Raw genomic sequence first — 19,706 nt, forward strand, 5'->3', positions numbered from 1 at the left:
TGGCTGAGCCAGTCAGTCCAGCATGTGGTACGACCAGTTCCTGGAAGGGCTCAAGTTGCTCATTATCTGAGTCAGACTAGAATCTTCTTTCCTCTTTGGCAGACAAAGATCTACTTTCAACCTTACGTTTCAAATGTGAAACATTCATTTACGAGATTCAAACCCTTCTTGGAAAGACCATGTGCAGTAAGGGCTTACATTTGCCATACGTAAGGGTTGCCCCTTCAGTGTGTCTTCACTGAACCTCTCTGGTTGCTGTCATAGGAATCTGCCTCAAAAGTTATGTATTTTCAAAACTTTCCTACATTTGCTGACCCCAGATTTTCACATTCTGGAGTGATGCACCATAGCAATATTTGAGATGAGTGGGAAGACTTTTCTTCTGTCAAGTACGAAGTTGTGAAAGGGAAAGCAGATAATTTTAGGCAAGAATATACATCAGGAAACTGCGTCTGGAGAAAGATTCACTTAAAACTATCCATGACCCTTTACCTCCTGGAAACTCCCACGTGTGCTCAGGGGTATGTGCAGCCCAGCTTGAAGGCCATTGCTTTAGTCCACCTCATTTATTCATAGATATGGAAACTGCAGTTCAGTGCAGTGGCCAAGTCAAAACGAGAACCTAGATGTTCCAAAATGCTGACTAAAGGGATTTGGGCTCTATGAAACTGCCTTTATTGTGACCTTGGATAAATCTTTTCCCTCATGGAGGCTTATTTTTCTCATCTCTAAAATGAGAGGGATAGACTAGCTAATCTTGAGTTAGATACTTTTCCTTTTTTTCCTCCCATTCTCCAAACTTCTCCACTCTGCTGTTGGTCCCAGAGGTAGATATGTTCAAACCTCATCACTGGACTCCCTTGACTTCTAGCTTCTGGGTTGGGTGCATCCAATGGGAGGCCCTGGCACGAGCTTGGAAGGCAGAAAGTGTATAAGAATGGACCATTTGTTCACCTGGATTTCCTGCTTGGTTACCATGAGCTGTTCGTATCCTGCCCCTAAAGGCCATAATCTTATCAGGAGTTCCTTCAAATTGTTTCCTGTATCATACTTACATATCTCATAATTTTTTAGTACTTCCTGGCCTTTGGACACCATAAGATGCTCCAGGCTCAACTTATATTTTCCTTGGAATCAATCATTTTTGCAAGAAGCCCATGAATTATTTGTCTGGTCCTAGTATAAACGTAATTTCAGAATTCCTGACCCATTGTATGTGTTAGTCGCTCAGTCATGTCTGACTCTTTGCGACCCCATGGACTGTAGCCTGCCAGGCTCCTCTGTCTATAGAATTCTCCCAGCAAGAATACTGGAGTGGGTTGCCATGCCCTCCTCCCAGGGATATTCCCAACCCAGGGATATTCCCAACCCAGGGATCGAACCTGAGCCTCTTGCATTGCAGGCAGATTCTTTACCATCCGGGCTACCGGGGAAGACCCTTGACCCATATCACTGAGGGAAAAATTTTTACTAATTAAAGTCTAATATTTGTGCACAGTTGTGTCTTTAATTTGACATCATATGGTCAAAATATTGTTTTTCAAACTTTGTTAATTTTTCCCCAACTTCTTTCATATGGTCATGATATTCATTCATAATATAGTTGCATCTATTTGCTACTCTTTGTATTCTAATTTGGGCTCCCCTCATATTCTAGTTGATTTTAATTATTTATTTTGGGGGTATTTTGGTTCTAAGGGTGAGAGCCATTCATAAAAAGAATAGCAGGTAAACGTCCCTCCCCCACCCCTGCTATCCCATTCCTATTTCCTCACTCTTTCCACTGCACTCCCATCCCATGCCTCAGTAACCAGTCTCATTAGGTTTAATTCTTCTTATGTTTCTTTTGCACAAATGAATACATGTGTGTTTTGTTACCTCTCCTTGTGTCTTTCATGAAAGGAGGCACACTATAGCAACTCTTTTATTGCTGTTGTTATTTAGGTACAATTTACATAATATGAAATAAATCATTTTAAAGCATGAAATTCACTGGTGTTTAGTGTATTCACATGTCATAAAGCCACCATCTCTCTTTTGTTCCACAACATTTTCACCACCCTCAAAGGAATCCCCACGCCAACGAAAAGTTACTCCTCATTTTCTCCTCCCTCTAGTCCCTGTAATGACTAATCTGTTTTCCATCACTATGGATTTACCCATTCTGAATATTTAATATAAATGGAATCACAATATGTCTGAACTTTGGTATCTGGCTTCTTTCACACAGCACAACATTTTGATGTCCACCCACATTGTAGCATATATCAGTATTTCATCTCTTCTTATGGCTGAATAATATTCCATTGTTTAGATATACCACATTTTCTTTATCTGTCCATCAGTTGAGGACATTTGGGCTGTTATCATCTTTTGGCTATTGTGAATAGTGGTGCTGTGAATATTTATGTACAAGTATTTTAATATCTATTTACTATGTCAGAATATAGGTCTAGGAGTAGAATTTCTGGATCACATGGTATTTCTAATTTTTTGAGGAACCACTAAAATATTTTCCACAGCAGCTGCATCACTTTACATCCCACCAGCAGCATATGAGGGTTCCAAGTTCTCCACAGGCTCACCAGCATTTGTTATTATGTGTGTTTGTTTTTAAATTATACCCATCCTAGTGGGTGTAATGTGGTATCTCATTGTGGTTTTGATTTGCTTTTTCCTAAAGACTAATGATGTTAAGCATCTTTTCAGGTGCTTAATTTGCTATAGATACTTTTTTTTTTTTTCACCCAGTACATGCTGGAAATCACTCCATTTCAATTCACAAAGATTGTTCATATTCCTTTTGCACCTGCATAGTAGGTGAATTTGTGGATTACCACAGTTTATTCAACCAGTTGCCTAAACATAAGCATTTAGGTTTTTTTCCAACATTTTTCAATTAAAAATAATTCTGCATTGAATAACTTGGTACATATGTATTTTCATATTACTAGAGGCATTCTTTAGGGTAGATTCTTCATACTTCATGTGGAAATGGGATTGGTGGCTCAAAAGGGAAGTTTGAGTGTATTTTTGTTAGACATGGAAGAAGTTAGCAAGGAACAATAATGTTTCTCTTAAATAGTTGAATGATAAATACAAGGATTGAAGCTCAAGAGGAAGAAAAACTCAGCTAGTTGTTTATCATGAGAGAAAGGAAACATGTATAAAAGTTACTTTTTAAAGATAATCTTGTGTGCATGCTCATTTGCTCAGTCATGTCCAACTCTTTGCAACCCTATGGACTGCAGCCTGCCAGGCTCCTCTGTCCATGTGATTTTCCAGTCAATCTTATCTTATAATAAGATAACTCTATGCTAAGGGAAAATAGTCTTGTTAGCACACAAACATACTGCATTTTCCTAAGGTTAGGATTTACATTTTTATAGAATTCCATGAGGTCTAGTAGAAGCTGAGTCCTGAGTATGCTTTTATGCAACTCATTTTTGTGTTTTTAATTTAATTTAATTTTCACTCTGTGTGAAAACCAGGATTAGAAGAATCATGAATCATTTCAAAATTATCAAGGTATGTAGGAGTGGTAAGAAGTGAAAAGAGAAGATACAGTCAATTTTCAAGTCACAGAAATATTGAAATATATCAGAATGAGTTCTGAGATACCACTTTAACAGCGGATCTGAATAGCCACATCTCTCATATACTATTACTCTTATTGGGATTTAGTCATTAAAATTCTACTGAGGGACTTCTGCAGTTTAATCTTTACCAAGAATCATACCTCCCAGTCCAGAAAGGCCTTCAAGATCAAGAACCTCAAGAGCCACAAGAATGATATCACCAGCACCTAGATTATCATCAGAGAACATTTACTGCAGTCATCCTTTCATTTCAGTGTTATCTTAAAGGGTGTTCAATGCATTTGTCACTAGCCAAGTGAGCATTCAGTCCATGCCTGGACCAGATGATGCAATGAAGTAGTCAAAAGAAGTAAAGGAATCAATTTATTGCTGTCTCTACCCTTATAGCTCTTTAATGTGCAGTGGTATCTTCAACTGAATCTCCTTGAGGTCTGTTTAAAAAAAAAAGAAGCTGAGAGGCACTGTTCCAGATGGGTTGCCTGGAAGACACCATTGACATCCCTACTCTGTGATTAGCTAGCTAAGGATACAGAAACTCAGGAGACAGGAATGTAGAGACATGGAATGCAGAGAGGTAGCATTCCACAGTACAGAGAGAATGCAAAGTCAGTTCTCAGGGGTCCTGAATGATATCTGACTTTAGCTTTCTGGAGTACTGTAAAATCTATACCTCTGCAGGAAAACTGTCTTTTTTAAAACTTCTATAAAAACCATGTACACGAAAAATATGATCTAAATATCTGAATAAAAATACATGTTCACTTATTTACTCCACAAATATTTATTGAGTGCCTACTAGATGCCAGACACTTTTCTGGGTACTGGATCTAAAGCAATTAACAAAGAGTCATGACAACCCATGGACTGGAAGAAAATATTTGTGAACGATGCAACCTACAAGGGCTTAATTTCCAAAATATACAAACAGCTTGAACAACTGAATAACAACAACAAAGAAAAACTAACTAACCAAAAAATGGGCAGAAGAACTGAACAGATATTTCTGCAAAGAAGACATACAGCTGGCCAACAGGAAAATGAAAAGATGCTCAACATTGCTAGTTATTAGAGAAATGGAAATTGAAACTACAATGAGGTATCACCTCAAACCAGGCAGAATGCACATGTGTGCGCAGTCACTCAATTGTGTCTGACTCTGTGAGCCCACGGACTGTAGCCTGCCAGGCTCCTCTGTCCATGGGATTATCCAGGCAAGAATACTGCAGTGGGTTGCCATTTTCTCCTCCAAGGGATCTTCCCAATGCAGGGATTGAACCTGAGTCTCTTGTGGCTCCTGCATTGGCGGGTGGATTCTTTACCACTGAGCCATGAGGGAAGGTACACTGGGCAGAATGGCCATCATTTAAAAATCAACAAATAGTAAATCCTGGAGAGGGTGTGAACAAAAAGGAACCCTCTTACACTTCTGTGCGAATGTAAATTGGCACAGCCACTATGAAAACCAGTATGGAGTTTCCTTAAAAAACTAAAAAATGCATGCACCCCAATGTTCACAGCAGTATTATTTAGAGTAGGCAAGACATGGAAGCAACCTAAATGTCAATCGACAGATGAATGGATAAAGAAGGTGTGGTGTATATATATTCAATGGAATATTACTCATCCATTAAAAAGAATAAAATAATGCCATTTGAAGCAACATGGATGGACCTAGAGATTATCATATTAAGTGAAGTCAGTCAGAAATAGTAGGACAAATATCACATGATATCACTTATATATGGAGTCTACAGTATGATTCAAATGAACTTATTTACAAAACAGAAACAGGCTCATAGATATAGAAAACAAACTTATAGTTACCAAAGAGGAAAAGGAGTGGGAGAAGGATAAATTAGGAGCTTGGGATTAGCAGGTAAAAATGGGTTGTATATAAAATAGACAACCATACTGTATACTACAGGGCACTATATTCAATATCCTGTAATAAAACATAGTGGGAAATAAGACTGAGCCACTTGATTATACGTCAGAAACTAACACAGTATAAATTAATTATACTTCAATTAAAACATTTTTAAAAATAGTCATGGAAACTGATCTCATGATATTTACAGTTGTGACAAAAAGTGGAATCCTGTCTAGCCTCTTTTTAAATTTATTCATTCAAAAAATATTAATTGAAATAGGACTTCTGGTGGCACTTTGTTTTCCTCAGTAAACAAAACAGAGAGATTCATGCCCTCATGAAATCTCCAGTTTAGTAGGGGTAGATAAACAATAAACACAATAAATGTGTGAATTATATGGTAGAGTCAAGGGAGATAAGTGGTGTGGATAAAAGGCAAAATCGAGCAGGGTAAGAAGGGGGATCACGTGTGCCAAGGGGAGGGAGGTGTGCAGAGTCAGCAGGCAACTTTAAGTAGGGCAATCAGCTCACTGAGAAGATATTTGAGCAAAGACATGAAAGGCAAGGGTGACAGTCCCTCAGATACCTGGAGGAAGACTAGCCATCCCTAAGGCTTTAAGATGGGACCTGATGTGTTGGAGGAAGGAGAGGAGGCAAGTGTGGCTGGAGAGGGTCCATAGGAGAGGTGACAGTAAGAGGAAAAGAGATCAGAAGAAATCGGAGCAAACTGTGACAGACCTTGGACTATTTAAGGACAAGGTTCAAAAGGATACATGCATCCCGATGATCATTGAAACACTGTTTATAGTAGGCAAGACATGGAAGCAACCTAAATGTTCATTAAGGGACTTCCCTGGTGGCGCAGGGGCTAAGATTCAGTGCTCCCAATGCTGGGGGCCTGAGTTTGACCCCTAGTCAGGGAACTAGATTCCACATGCCCCAGCTAAGAATTCTCATGCCTCAACTAAAAATCTGACATGCTACAATGAAGATGGAAGATCCTGCAAGCTGGAAATACAAATAAACAAATAAATATAAATAAATAAGCAAATGTCCACTGACAGATGAATGGACAAAGAAGATGCAGTACATATATACAGTGGAATGTTGTTTGTTGTTGTTGTTTAGTTGCTGGCATATCTGACAGTGGAATATTACTCAGTCAATAAAAAGAATGAAATGCCATTTGCAACAACATGGATGGACCTAGAGGTTATCATACTAAGTCAGATGGAAAAAGACAAATATCATATGATATCACTCATATGCGCGAATCTAAAAATAATGATGCAAATGACCTCATTTACAAAATAGAAATAGACTCACAGACTTAGAAAATGAACTTATGGTTATGGGGGGGAAGTGTTGGGGGGACAGGATAGATTGGGCATTTGGGATTGACATGTATACACTGCTATATTTAAAACAGACAACCAACAAGGAACTACTGTATACAAATAAATAATAAATTAAATAAAAAAAAAATAAAAAGAACTTGGGCTTTAACTCTAAAAGATGAAAGGAGCCAGTGAGGGGTTTTAGCAGAATGACATGACTCACCTGACTTGCCTTCCACACCTTTTTGTCAGAGGAGACTGGAGGGAGCAAGGAGAGAAGCGGGGAGACCTCCTGCTAGAATAAGCTGGGAGAAAGATGAGGGGGCTCCGATGAGCTGGGAGGAGCTGAGACAGGGATGTGAGATGAGACAGTGAGGTGACAGATTCTGAGTAGATTTGGAGGTGGAGCCAACAGGATTTGCTCAAAGATTGGACTGTGGTATGAAAGAAAGGGAAGAGCTGAGAACAACTCTAAGGCTTTTGACCTTTTGGAAGGAAGGAATTTTCACCAATTGAGAAGAAAGGTGGCAGGAGGAGCATGTTTTAGAGGAAAGACCAGGAGTTCAGTTTGGAGCATGTTGGGCTTAGGATATTTAAGAAATTATCAAGACTAGCTCTGGAATTGGGTGAAAATCTGGGCTGGAGGTATAAACTTGGAAGAAGCATCATGTAAGATGTTTTATTGCATATGATTAAATATGAAAACATGAATGTGGTTCTAAAAATACAAAATTTTATGAGGTAAAAGTTTGAGTTTCTCCTTCACTCTGTTACTCCAAACCCATGACCCGTTTCAGTAGTAACATTATTAAGGAGCTAGTATGTATGTGTTAAGAAACTAAAAATGTCTTCAGAATATGCAATCTGCCATTTCAGAGACCCAGAAACAATCCTTGTTCTAGGATCTATGCATAGATTTTTTTTCCCCGTTTATCTATATCTTCCCGTTGTGCGTGTGTGCTCAGTCGTCTCCGACTCTTTGCAATCCCATGAACTGCAGCCCATCAGGCTCCTCTGTCCATGGGATTTTTCAGACAAGAATACTGGAGTTGCCATTTCCTACTCCAAGGGATCATCCCAACTCAGAGATCAAACTTGCATCTCTTGCTTTAAGAAAAGCATCATTGCCAAGTAGATTCTTTACCACTGTGCCACATCTACACAGTAATATAATTTCAAGAATGGCCATCTTCCACCATTAAGTTACTGAAGTAACAGAATTTCACAGCTGTTTGTAATAAACAGTATACTTGGCTTTGCATACCTTTTCTTATGAAATTAAACTGATTTTTAATTGGCCGTATGTTGCAATTTTTTCTTTAGCCATCTGGAATGTGCCTGAGCTAAGTGGTACCATTGATTTGAGAAATATCATTGATTATAGAGTACAGGATACACTTTAAGCACTATAGTAATAATTCTCTAGACTCTAGGCTTTCATCCCTAAAATAGAACAAAGTTTCCATACCTTCCATTAGAAAAAGGTGACCTTCAGAATGTGAACTAATGCATTTCTGTTCTGTTGAGTTGGCAATTACTCTGTGTAGGGAAAGTAATGATGACTCCTCAAATAGCCAGTCTTATGAGTTTAGACCTTCATCTGTAATAAAACTCAATAGTCTTTCGAATCTTTGGAGTTCACTGTTTCTTCCCTGGAATAAAGAGAAAAAAATTAATTGAAAAAGAAAAACAAATCAAATCCACTTTAGTTTGATTTCTGGCAGAGTTCTCTCCAAGACCATGTATCAGAAACCTCCATACATCTGGATTGACACACGGTTTATCCCAGTCAGTTGTTGATTACACAACTATTGCATCCATCATGGTAGCCAATAAATAGGGGGAAAAAAAAAACAAGAAAGAGTAAGGCATGAGTTCTCAAGAAACTTATAGTTCCACTAACCCAATAAAAATTTATCTTTAGGGAAAAAATATCACTGTGAATGATTCTCAGACCAACTGAACCAGGTATTCTGCTGACAAAAACAGTAATGTCTGACTGTTCTCAACTGAAAGTTTACTCTATGAATTTTTGTTGCAACTTTAGCACTAACTGCTGTCTTTTTCTAGAGAGATCCAGCACATACCAAAGTGAATTAAGTGCCAGAAGCAGTAACAGAAGCTGAAGCTCAGACAATTATACTTAATTCAATAACTTTATTTTTACAGACACATGAGTTCCTACTTGTGATTTTACTTTGCAACCATTTTTTCTGATAAAATGTTCCCATTTGCAAGATCAAATAAGACATGTCAAAATTACATGGCACCCTGCAAAGGACTGTGTCACCTGGACAAATTAGTTCTTCATGTGCAAATGGGCTCAAAGGACAAAGCAAGGGTCATATCAGACTTCTCCTTCCTCCTCCTCCTCTCCCTCCCCCCACCTCCCTCCTTTCCTTCTCCTCTAGTGGTAGTTTGCTTCTGGGCTCTCTCTCACCATCCTTCCTCTGCATTCCACTCACTCACCACCCCAGGTAGTACTAGAACAACCATAATAACTTTCAGACTGATTCCCTTCCTTAGTCTCTGCCCACTCAAATCCAGCACATTCTCATCTCATACACTCATCTTTCTGCAACATAGATTTTTGTCAGGCCCTTTTCCTGTTCAGAAATGTTTACTAATTCCTTATTCCCCATTTAATAATGTTCAAAAGTCTTAGAGTCAGAATCAAAAATTACAAAATACAACCATTTCTAGGCTTTGGTTAATATCTGAATGCAAAATTCCGCATACATATGACTATGTTCAACCCAGTGCTCAAAAGAAATTTGGTAAAGATTTTTCACATCAGTGAAAATGAATAGCTGGTTCCCTTTTAGGAAGTGGCATGGTCTGTCTAAACTTGCTAGGTTTTGTTCCCTTAAGGAATACAGGATGATTTATCTTGACATCTATGGATGAATATCAGAATTTCCATCACTTAGAAATGATCAGTTATTCTTTTTTTATGAATTGTCCTGTCACTGGAGGTTTATTGGAATTAAAGACAAATGTATTTATCAGGACTGCTGAAAACCAGAGTGGTCAGGATGGCAAAACTTGATGTTTGCTGTCAAAAGAAAATATGGCTGGTATGGTTATTTCATAGAGCCCTGACATCGCATAAGTGTCTACCACATTGTTTGCTATTTATTAGAGAATTTAAAGTGTCTTCTGCAAAAGTCTAAAAAGATTAACTTTATAACTAAATGATTACCACCCCCCTAGGGAGGCATGATAGAGTACCACTCTGTTCTTTATATGTTGTTTTGCATTTTATTTTTAATACACACATTAACTTCAGAATCCAGAGGGGGAAAAAAAGTATGCCTGTTTAAACAAGAAACTTTCAAGTTTCTTGAAAAATTCATATAGGGACTTCCCTGGCAGTCCAGTGGTTTACTTCACCTTCCAATGAAGGGGTTGAGGGTTCAATTCCTTGTTAGGAAGCTAAGATCCCACATGCCTCATGGCCAAAAACCCAAAACAAAAAACCGAAGTAATGTTGTAAAAAATTCAACAAAGACTTTAAAAATGGTCCACATCAAAAAAAAATTTTTAAGTCATATGAATAGTTAGCTTTGCAATTTGGTGTTTGCCAGATGTTTGAAATTTGCTGTAGGAGCTGGTCCCCTCTAATGAATTAATTTCTGAATGGCATCTTGGCACTTGTTAGAAACAGCCACCAGACTCAGAGCTCAACAATGGGAGTTTGTTCAGTCAATCCAGTCATTACTGACTAATTTGCATTTAGAACACTAACTCAACCATTACTTGGTCATTCCTGAAAACAGCCCGATTAGAAGGATAATTTCCCCTGCTTAAAAGTGAGACCAGCCAACAGTGGTCCATAGAGGAGGCCAGTTCCCCTGTTATTCAGTCATGACTGCCGGGAATTAAGCCACGTTTCAGGGCCACCACATATCCAGTAAAACACCCCAGAGTAAGATTTAAAAAAATAGCTCCAATGTTTCTATTTCATAAGCACTTGGGTTTAGATTTGCTCAAATTCTATGACCATCAGCCTTGAAAGCAACATCGGGTCTATCCAATCACTTTTCACAGCAACCCAAATATAAAATATGCAGCAGTGTCGCTATGCTTTTAAAATGTTCACAAACTCCCCCAAATGTACTAACAGTAGTATCAGAGTGACAAGGTGATAATCAGATGACAGATACATATTCAAAATCCAGTATACACTGGACTCCAGGCTGGAGCTATGTGCAGGGATGGGGGCAAGAAACCAGACACTTACAACTCTATTTTTGCGCTAAGATACTTATAGCTTGCTAAAGAGACCAGTCGGGTGCAAATGAAACTTGAGAACACTGTAGGAAATTTTTCAATTGTATTTACTTTAAATTTTAAAATAAGCATCTTTTTTTTCCTACATCTTTCTCCACAAAAGCACATTTTTTTTTTTTTACAGTCATCTTATTTAAGCTTAAGGCACAGTGCTTAGTGCATATGTTACTTTAGAAGGTTGGAAAGCTCCCAGGAATTGACCCTGAAATTATTTATTTCATGATTTAAAGAATACTGATGAACACTCTCTTTCCAGAAGGAAAGTATAGAAGCAGAATCAACGTGAGAGAAGACATTTTCAATAATTAAAACATGTTTCTAGCAGACCACAGACAGATGAAGTGAAAGGAAGTGTTGGTCACTCAATCGTGTCCGAGTCTTTGCAACCCCACAGACTGTAGCCCTCCAGGCTCCTCTGTCCATGGGATTCTCCAGGCAAGAATACAGAGTGGATAGCCATTCCCTTATTCCAAGGGATCTTCCTGACCCAGGGATCGAGCCTGAGTCTCCTGCTTTACAGGCAGAGTCTTCACTGTCTGAGCCACCAGGGAAGCCCTCATGGAAGGATAACACATGTAGTGAATCAGTGTGTTATCAGTTTCCATTACTGTATGCCATCATGTGTAATAATTGTCTATGCTGTTCTAAAATATACACACACATCACTCTCAAACATACATGCGTTTTGTTTTTAATAGAAGAGTGTCCTCAATACTCCTCAAATGAGTGAAAATCCTGTTTACGTTCTTGTCTGCCCCAGTTTATGGCTTCACGAGAATTTATTCTCCTTTTAAGCACACAGACTGTCCTAATTCCCTTTTTTGGTTGGTGGAGCCTCTTCAGAGAATGTTAGAGGCAAAGGACTTTCTTCCTTGATCCCAGGATAAGGTCAGAATGAAAATAACAGTCTTAAATGACCCCAGCTCCTTCACGTCACCTCCAGCTCCTCATTCAAGGGGGTGCTTTGGGTGGCAGGTGGAGTTATAATTAGAGATTAGAAAAAAAAAAGCCACATCAGCAGCTGTTGCTCATGTTTGTTCCCAGCTATGGCTGTCACCAGTGGGCAAATTGGCATAAATAGGCCTTCACAAGTGGAAAGTCATTTAACCCCTGTCCTTGTCACACTCCAAGTCCTCTCAGTGGCCAGAGAACAGAAGGAAAATCTGCCTGTGCATGAGTGGAGGGTGAGCCGAGAGTACAGCCCCAACCCGAAGGCACCTCTGCAGGGGGAGCCTGGAGATTGTCTTTCCTGTCGGAGACGCCGGACACTCCAACCCAAACAAATAGGTTAGTGCGCAGGGTAAACCTATGCATTTTAGCTCTGACCTCTTCTCAATGTGATCTAGGTTTTTCTGACAGAGCTGTAATGGAAGGGTGACTATTAATGGAGAGTTATTTGAGGACTCATTTAAAACTCTGGTGCCCATGATAACAAATTATGAAATTGGGCTTAATTTATTATGTTCCTCTCCCAATTTTGCTGTACTCATATTAGACAAATGAGATGAAGATGGAACAATGGAACTGCTTTTGTAACCTGAGTTCCACAAAAAAAGTAATGGCACTTACTTTTGCCAAAAAGTCCTTTTTTCTTTGTTAAAAATCAGTCATGTTGAAGGCTTAGGTTGGTGATTACAAAAAAAATACAGCTTCAGAATATAGTTCCAAAATTTCACATTGTTTTTTTGTTTGTTTGTTTTTTTAGGGAAATTAGGTAAATGGGAATTAAGATTGTTTCTTTACATCTGAATAAAGACAGAAGATGTTCTTATTGATGGTAAAATGTGTGCCATAAGGTACTATGTATATAAGAAATCTGCTATAGGATTTATTACTTATGTCTAGTATAGTTCTACCTAAAAACTTCATAATTTCAGTCTAAATAGCTCTGTAAAATCCTACACATAGATCCTCTCCAAAGCAAAATGTTTCAAAGAAATTTCATTTTCTGTATGCTCCATGTCAGAAAGCTGTGGAGCAGGATTTCCAAATAAAGCCCAGCTTCAGGGCATCTTCTCAAAGTCTGAATGCTTAGTGTCTTGGTGAAAAGCAATGGAATTCCAGAGAACTCACTGAAAACTAGGATTTGGGGCCCAGTTCTCATCCTACCTACATCCATGGAACAGATCCAGGTGGAAAGAGTCCTAAATAATGGCCTCATTTTTTTCAGTTCCAAAGAGAAAGTGACCTAAGCATTTTACATGAGACTTTTCAGTGGGAAAATGCACCTTACTTAGAATCACTGGGGCCTGATGTTTTTCCTACCTTTTGAAGTGCAGAGAGCGCACTCGGAGCTCCACTAAAGAGACAATTAAATTAAAACCACCAAAAATAACCCATCAATTAAATTCCCAAAAGGGGCTTGCTTCTCCTGATTTCTAAGAGAGCCGTAACTTCCTTCAGGGAAATTTAAAGGTGAAATAAACACCTATTTACATACTTTAGCAAATAAAGACCCAAACTGATTTGGATTTGACCACTGATTTTGAAAATATCAATGACAAACTGAGAGAGTAGTATTGAAACATATGCATTACCATATGCAAAATTGGGTAGCCAGTGGAAATTTACTGTATGGTGCAGGGAGTGCTCAAATCCAGCGCTTTGTGACAACCTAAAGGGGTGAGATGGGGTGGAGGTGGGAGGGAGGTTCAAGAGGGAGGGGACATACATATACCTATGGCTGATTCATGCTGATACAACACAATGTTGTAAAGCAATTATCCTCCAATTTAAAATAATTAAACTTTAAAAAACAGCAAAAAAAGAAAACATCAATTAATATAACATATATCAATACCTTAAATCTTCCCATGGATGCAGAAAATATATGATAGATGATATTACAATGCATTTCATATATCTTATTTAGTCATTCAAATATTTATTGAGTGATAGTTGTATAATCTCTAAATAATATTTAGACAGGAGGGCAAGCTTAAGATGTCTAATATTACTTTTTCCAGAACTACTTTCCTCTACTTTTCTACTAAAAGATTTAGCACTGAGGTCGTGGTTATCTCCAAATTCCAAATTGTTCAAGCTAAGAAAGGCAAATAGTAAAGAAGACTAACTCGTTGCTGACTAGGATTTCTTTGAGATACATATTTATGCTGTCTTAAACCTTGCTTTTTACTTGTGTTTTGTCTTCTTGCTCTTCTAGAAAAAAAAAAAAAACTATCCAAGATGACTGTCACTTACTCCAGTAAAGTAGCAAATGCGACTTTTTTTGGATTTCATAGGTTACTCCTCAAGTGGAGAGGCAGCATCTACAAACTACTGTACAGGGAATTTATTGTTTTTGCTGTACTTTACACAGCAATAAGTTTGATGTACAGGTACTTTCCTTTGCATGTGTTCTTAAATGGCCATCAAAGAGCGTATATGAATACAGTCTCAAAAATCCAGGTCCTTTGGTTGCCGCTGACTTTTGCATTATATAATCTCCTCCTTTGCATGATTCTCTGTTGCCTTCTTCTCCCTGGGACTGAGTATCTTAATCCACACCTAACCATTTTTGAGATGTTAAATGGACTCTAACCCATCATGTTTAGGTGGTTCTCATTCCAGCCCCACTTTAACTGGTCATGATGAAGCATTATTTGTGCTTCAGAAATTTTGCTCCAGGCAAAAAATGAAAGATTTATACCTAGATCCTCACTAAGTGATGATTTTTACCATTCAAAATCATTATTCGTGCCTCTCTGAATGATATCATTCGTAGTTTGAGTTTATGATTTGACTGCTTGCAGCGACTACTTACATAATTAACACTTTCATAAATAGTCTATATCAGGCAACTTTCCTTCCTTTTTCCTGGAATGACAAAATCTTATCCAAGATGGTGCCCCCAAACTTACCAATATCTCAATTAAAGAAAAAGGCTGAAAATGAATTTATTTTCTTCGTATCTTCAAAGTTGAGGGCACATTATATTCACAAAAGATGTTTATTCTTTATAACCTTACAAACTTTGCCTGTCAGATTGACAGGTAATTTGAGCAACATTACATCCATGAAATACTTTTATGACTAAAAATTATAGTCTTAATAAAATTTTATCAGTATTATAAATGGGAAGCTCCATGAGTTCTTTTAATTAATATTGATTGCATAATTTCTTCTCAGGGAGAAGTTAAAACTTAAAATAGGAAAGTTAAAGGTTTTTGAGGCTGTATTTCCACCTTTTCTGTGCTTATCAATTTGTTCTTTTCCTTCTGCTTACCATGAACAAATTTGCGTGTCATTGCGCTCACCTGTATTTTTCCTTGCAGTGACAGGACCCCACGTGAAGAAGAGGGGAGTTAATCTGATTGGCCAATAATGACCAAAAGTGAACAGTTATTTTGCTATATATCAAAACTACTGTTCCAAAAAAGTGTATATATTGGTATACATTTTGGCAAAATATCTTTAAAAGGGAAGTTTTATTAAAAATGTCTAATGATTTTTTGAATAAATCCTCTAAATACAGTATTATTTTGACAATTTATTTATATGTCATCCAATCCTTCACAATATGAAATGGTGGAAGACACATGACGTTTCAGGATAATTGTCTCATTCGTTTATTTTTACTAATGTGTATTTATTGCTGCTACTGCTGCTTAGAATAGAATAGCTCTTAGAACAGTTGCATCGTAGCCAGAGATGCTCCACTGGGCCTTAACTTTGGCTCCGATGTCTTATTTATTTCCCACAAAACTGTATGCACATGTTCTTTTTAAAGACCAAAAAGTGCTTGTGTTTATAACAATCATCATTAGTTCAAGCCACTTTTCATTCTTTAAATTTCAAATGTAAAAGCTTATTAAAATAGATCCTTTTATCTTGATCAAAGCTCTACCAAGAACTACATACAGGCTGAATCTGTCTAGAAAGTCAGACATACCTGTAAACAAATACATAACCACTAACAATGCTAAGGTTTTTTAATCCCTTTATAAGCAAATAGTTGTGATTGTCAAAAAACATAAGATAGAACCAGATTTCACTAGTTTGATTATCTATCTCTCTTTGTATTTTGGGATACATTTGACAAAATACTTGCTGTAGTAACTCCTAGCTAGTAAAATTTTTGTGTGTCTTTAGCTTAATATTTTTTCCTTTGGCCAATTATTAATAGTAACAACCACTTTATTATTGACTATAACATTATAGGCTAAGTGGTTTTGTATATCATGTATTCTTTAATTCCCCTAACATCCCAGATACACAGGTATTATTATTATCCTCATTTACAAATGAGAAAACTGAGACTCAGAGAGATTTAAAAGTATGTTCAAAATCCAAATCTGTAAGTGGCAGATCTGGGACCCAAACATGGCTCTGTAAGGCTCTGTGGTCTGTGCTCTCCACATTTAATTCTCTCTGACCAACTCAATTTGAGTACCAGAAACCATTCTGGCTGTAACTTGTCATCAACCTCACCTTGAGAGGCCTATCTACCAGGTGATGCCTTGCCTGTCATCTTTTCTTGACTGTAGAATTTCTGACACCCCCTCCAAAGCTAAGGCTGCACCCTCAGCTTTGGTCATTCTAAGCCTACCCCGAATCCCACGCATCTTCTTAGCACCAGCTCCTAGCTCTTCACCAGCAATCTGATTCGTGGCTCACTGTCACCTCATTATCCCTCCACTTCCTTCCTCAAAGCTCTACTGACCCAAATAGGCCTCCGACACATGCCATAGTGAGTGTTTCCAAGGGAGTCCTGATTCCCTTGGAACAGCTGCATTCATTCATTTATTCAAATTCATCTGTGGTACTTTCTTTCCGGATTTCGATCATTTTTATTAACCTGCCTTGAGATATCTCTTCTGATCTCTTCTGAATCTCCTCCTTGAAACATAAATATCAATAATAGCTCTATTAAATGGATTTATGTTTAACAATACCAGAAAATGGGTTTCTATCAGATCTATAATATAAATTTTGATATTTTTATACTATAGAAATAAAAACTCACCACATATAATAATAAAAATTTCACTTCTAACTGTTGAATCTGTGTTGTTGTTTTATATTTTAAATAACTCTAGGCTTTAAAATAAACAGTTATAACACCCCTTGAGGTATAACACACATAACCAAGAATGTACTGAGTAGAATATTCATGAGAAAGTAAGATCAAGATGTCAAATCCAGGGTTATTATTCAATAATTACTTAATAAGCATATTCCAATAATAAGCATAATTAAGACATTCATTCTTTTTTAAGTACATATGATTAATAATTGGATAATGGACTCCTTTATGAAGTATTTTGCTCCAAATCCCATACATTAATCGTATAAAAATTTAAAAATATACAAAATTCAAAATAAAATGGATTACTATGTCCCACTGTCTAATGACCAATAACATTTATGTACTAAAAACATTAGTACTTAAAACATTCAGCAGTTAAAAAGCTTTTGAGATACATCAGCTTAGGTATAAAAGGAAAAGCTACTGCTCATTTAAAAAAAAACTGAGATTATTTTTGCTTAATTGTTTGCAGTGAATGTCACTTGCAAAGCAGGTGCTTAAGTATAATATCGTAAAGGGCTGTGCATTTTATTTTTGCTCCAGATTGTTACTTACAGGAGCCCAAAAACGTTTCTTTGAAAAATTATCAATTTACTGTGACAGATATGCTGAACAAATTCCAGTAACCTTTGTGCTTGGTAAGTATAGGTCACACGCAGCATGCAGCCACACAGCTGTCTCTGCAACGGTGACACCAGTGACTCTGCATGGGAATGTTTCCAAGCTGAGAGGCATGCCTGAAAAGTCACTGCTTGCAGTAGAACCAGAATCATCCATAAGGTTTACCTTCAAGACTTCTTTTGCTAAATTAACACCCAACAAGTTTGAGGTAATGATCTGCTCTTGGACAATTAAGCTTTCTCTTCACTAACTCTCCATTTTTTGCCATCAATACGTGAGTTCTAATATCCACTTACTGAGTGTTATGCCATTGCCAGGCACAAATAACTTTTTTTTTCCTGGAGGGAAAAATCATAAGATATGGATAACTAAATGTTTTTACACCCTGATCTCTAAAAAAGGCTAAAATTCTGCCAAAAGCATCAGTGTCAACAACTTATCTTCGGTAAGAAATTGCTTTACAGTTTCCTGTTATTCTCCAGGCTTTTATGTTACTCTAGTAGTGAATCGATGGTGGAACCAGTTTGTGAATCTGCCCTGGCCAGACAGGCTGATGTTTCTCATCTCCAGCAGTGTTCATGGAAGTGACGAGCATGGGCGCCTGCTCAGGAGGACGCTGATGCGCTATGTCAATCTCACCTCCCTGCTCATTTTCCGCTCCGTGAGCACGGCTGTGTACAAAAGGTTTCCGACGATGGACCACGTGGTTGAAGCAGGTATTGTGAATTACTTTTCCTTCCGTGGGGCTCCTCTCAACCTTCAAATTTCCTCTGAAAATATCTTTTATTCATTCATTCATTCAAGAAATATTTACTAAATACCTATCCTGTGCCAGAAACAGTCCCAAGAGGCAAAAAATGAATAAGCCATCGTTCCTGCCCTCAAGAGGTTTACCTGGGAGGCAGAGCAAAGGAAACAGCAAACAGTCAATCTCATATTAAGTTGCCAACAGTCATAATATAGTAATATTATATTACAATCTATAATACAATAATCATATTCCAATTTTTCATATTTCATCATATATCATTTTTAAGGAAATATAAACCATCCGTAATATTATCTTACATCGTCTAGCACTTTACAGCTTATGCACTTTCACAAACATTATTTCATTTGGACCTCAATAAAACCATGAGAGATTCAGAGAGGATATGACCTGCCCTGGATCACATCGCTCTTAATGGGAGAGTCAAATTTTCAATTAAGACTCAGAAATCCTAACTTAATACTTTTCCCCAAACATAGCAGATTCTGATAGGAAATACCAATGTGGGTTTTCATCTACGCAGACTCTGAGAGGTGGCAGTAAAAGGCTGCTTCAGTGGAAGTCTGTTGTCTATTCTGTTCCTCAGAGTATATGTAATTTTGTACCTGGGCTCCTGGACACAGGATGCTGAGAACAAATCACATTTGAAGGATGATTCTCTTTGCGGTTAATATTTAGCAAAGAAGCTGTTAAATAAGCCTTCAAGGGGATAAGGATTAAATGAGATCATTGTTGGCATGTACAGAACAAAAATGGGTTGTTGTGCTGAGTTGTCTTTGATTGATCTGAGAGTATGTTGGAATGTATAAATGAATATATAGTAAACATAGAAACGGTGAGATGATTCTGCCTTTATGTTGAGTACAATCTCAAATTAGGTTTCATTATCCAGTCTCTTTTTCTGAAATGTCCTTGAAAATACATAGAGATATGTATATATATTTTAAGAGTAGCATTTTTGCTTGTTTTTGGAGGTTTGGGAAGTTTTTGTTTGATTTGGTTTTGTCTTCTCAGATGACAATATAGATAGTGACCAAGAACACAGAGTAAGAGTTCAACTTCTTCTCTACCCTTTAGCAGCTCCATGACCTTGTCTAAGTTACTTTACCTTTCTAATGCTTCGGTTTCCTCATCCATAAAATGAGGTTATAGTGATTTTGTAAAACCCTCTAATCTCATGTACCTCATA

At 37.5% G+C, this 19,706-nt stretch overlaps 1 protein-coding gene and 1 long non-coding RNA gene across 37 annotated transcripts in view; one reads left to right on the forward strand and one right to left on the reverse strand.

The window, feature by feature from the left end:
• LOC145545364 (uncharacterized) overlaps positions 1 to 19,706 on the reverse strand; it is a 109,387-nt gene that overhangs the window by 19,276 nt on the left and 70,405 nt on the right. Inside the window, exon 2 of the long non-coding RNA XR_014082024.1 lies at positions 8,275 to 8,458. This is a non-coding gene — a long non-coding RNA (uncharacterized LOC145545364). The remainder of the gene's footprint in view (positions 1 to 8,274; positions 8,459 to 19,706) is intronic.
• BEST3 (bestrophin 3) overlaps positions 12,245 to 19,706 on the forward strand; it is a 51,221-nt gene continuing 43,759 nt past the window's right edge. For 5 of the 36 annotated variants that reach the window (XR_014082023.1, XM_081589724.1, XM_081589730.1 and 2 more), the window contains exons 1-4: positions 12,245 to 12,386; positions 14,263 to 14,437; positions 17,671 to 17,765; positions 18,231 to 18,464. Coding sequence is in view for 35 of the 36 variants with exons in the window: in XM_081589724.1 (XP_081445850.1) it covers positions 14,286 to 14,437; positions 17,671 to 17,765; positions 18,231 to 18,464 (481 nt within the window). In the remaining variant the exon portion in view is untranslated. Of the gene's footprint in view, positions 12,391 to 12,804; positions 12,896 to 14,262; positions 14,438 to 17,670; positions 17,766 to 18,230; positions 18,465 to 19,706 lie in introns of all 36 variants that reach the window. The other 31 variants (XM_081589725.1, XM_081589731.1, XM_081589738.1 and 28 more) reach the window with 22 other exon arrangements.

Source organism: Giraffa tippelskirchi, chromosome 4 (assembly GCF_054371585.1).
Source record: "Giraffa tippelskirchi isolate mGirTip1 chromosome 4, T2T-mGirTip1v1.2.pri, whole genome shotgun sequence".
In the NCBI taxonomy this organism is placed as follows: Eukaryota; Metazoa; Chordata; class Mammalia; order Artiodactyla; family Giraffidae; genus Giraffa; species Giraffa tippelskirchi.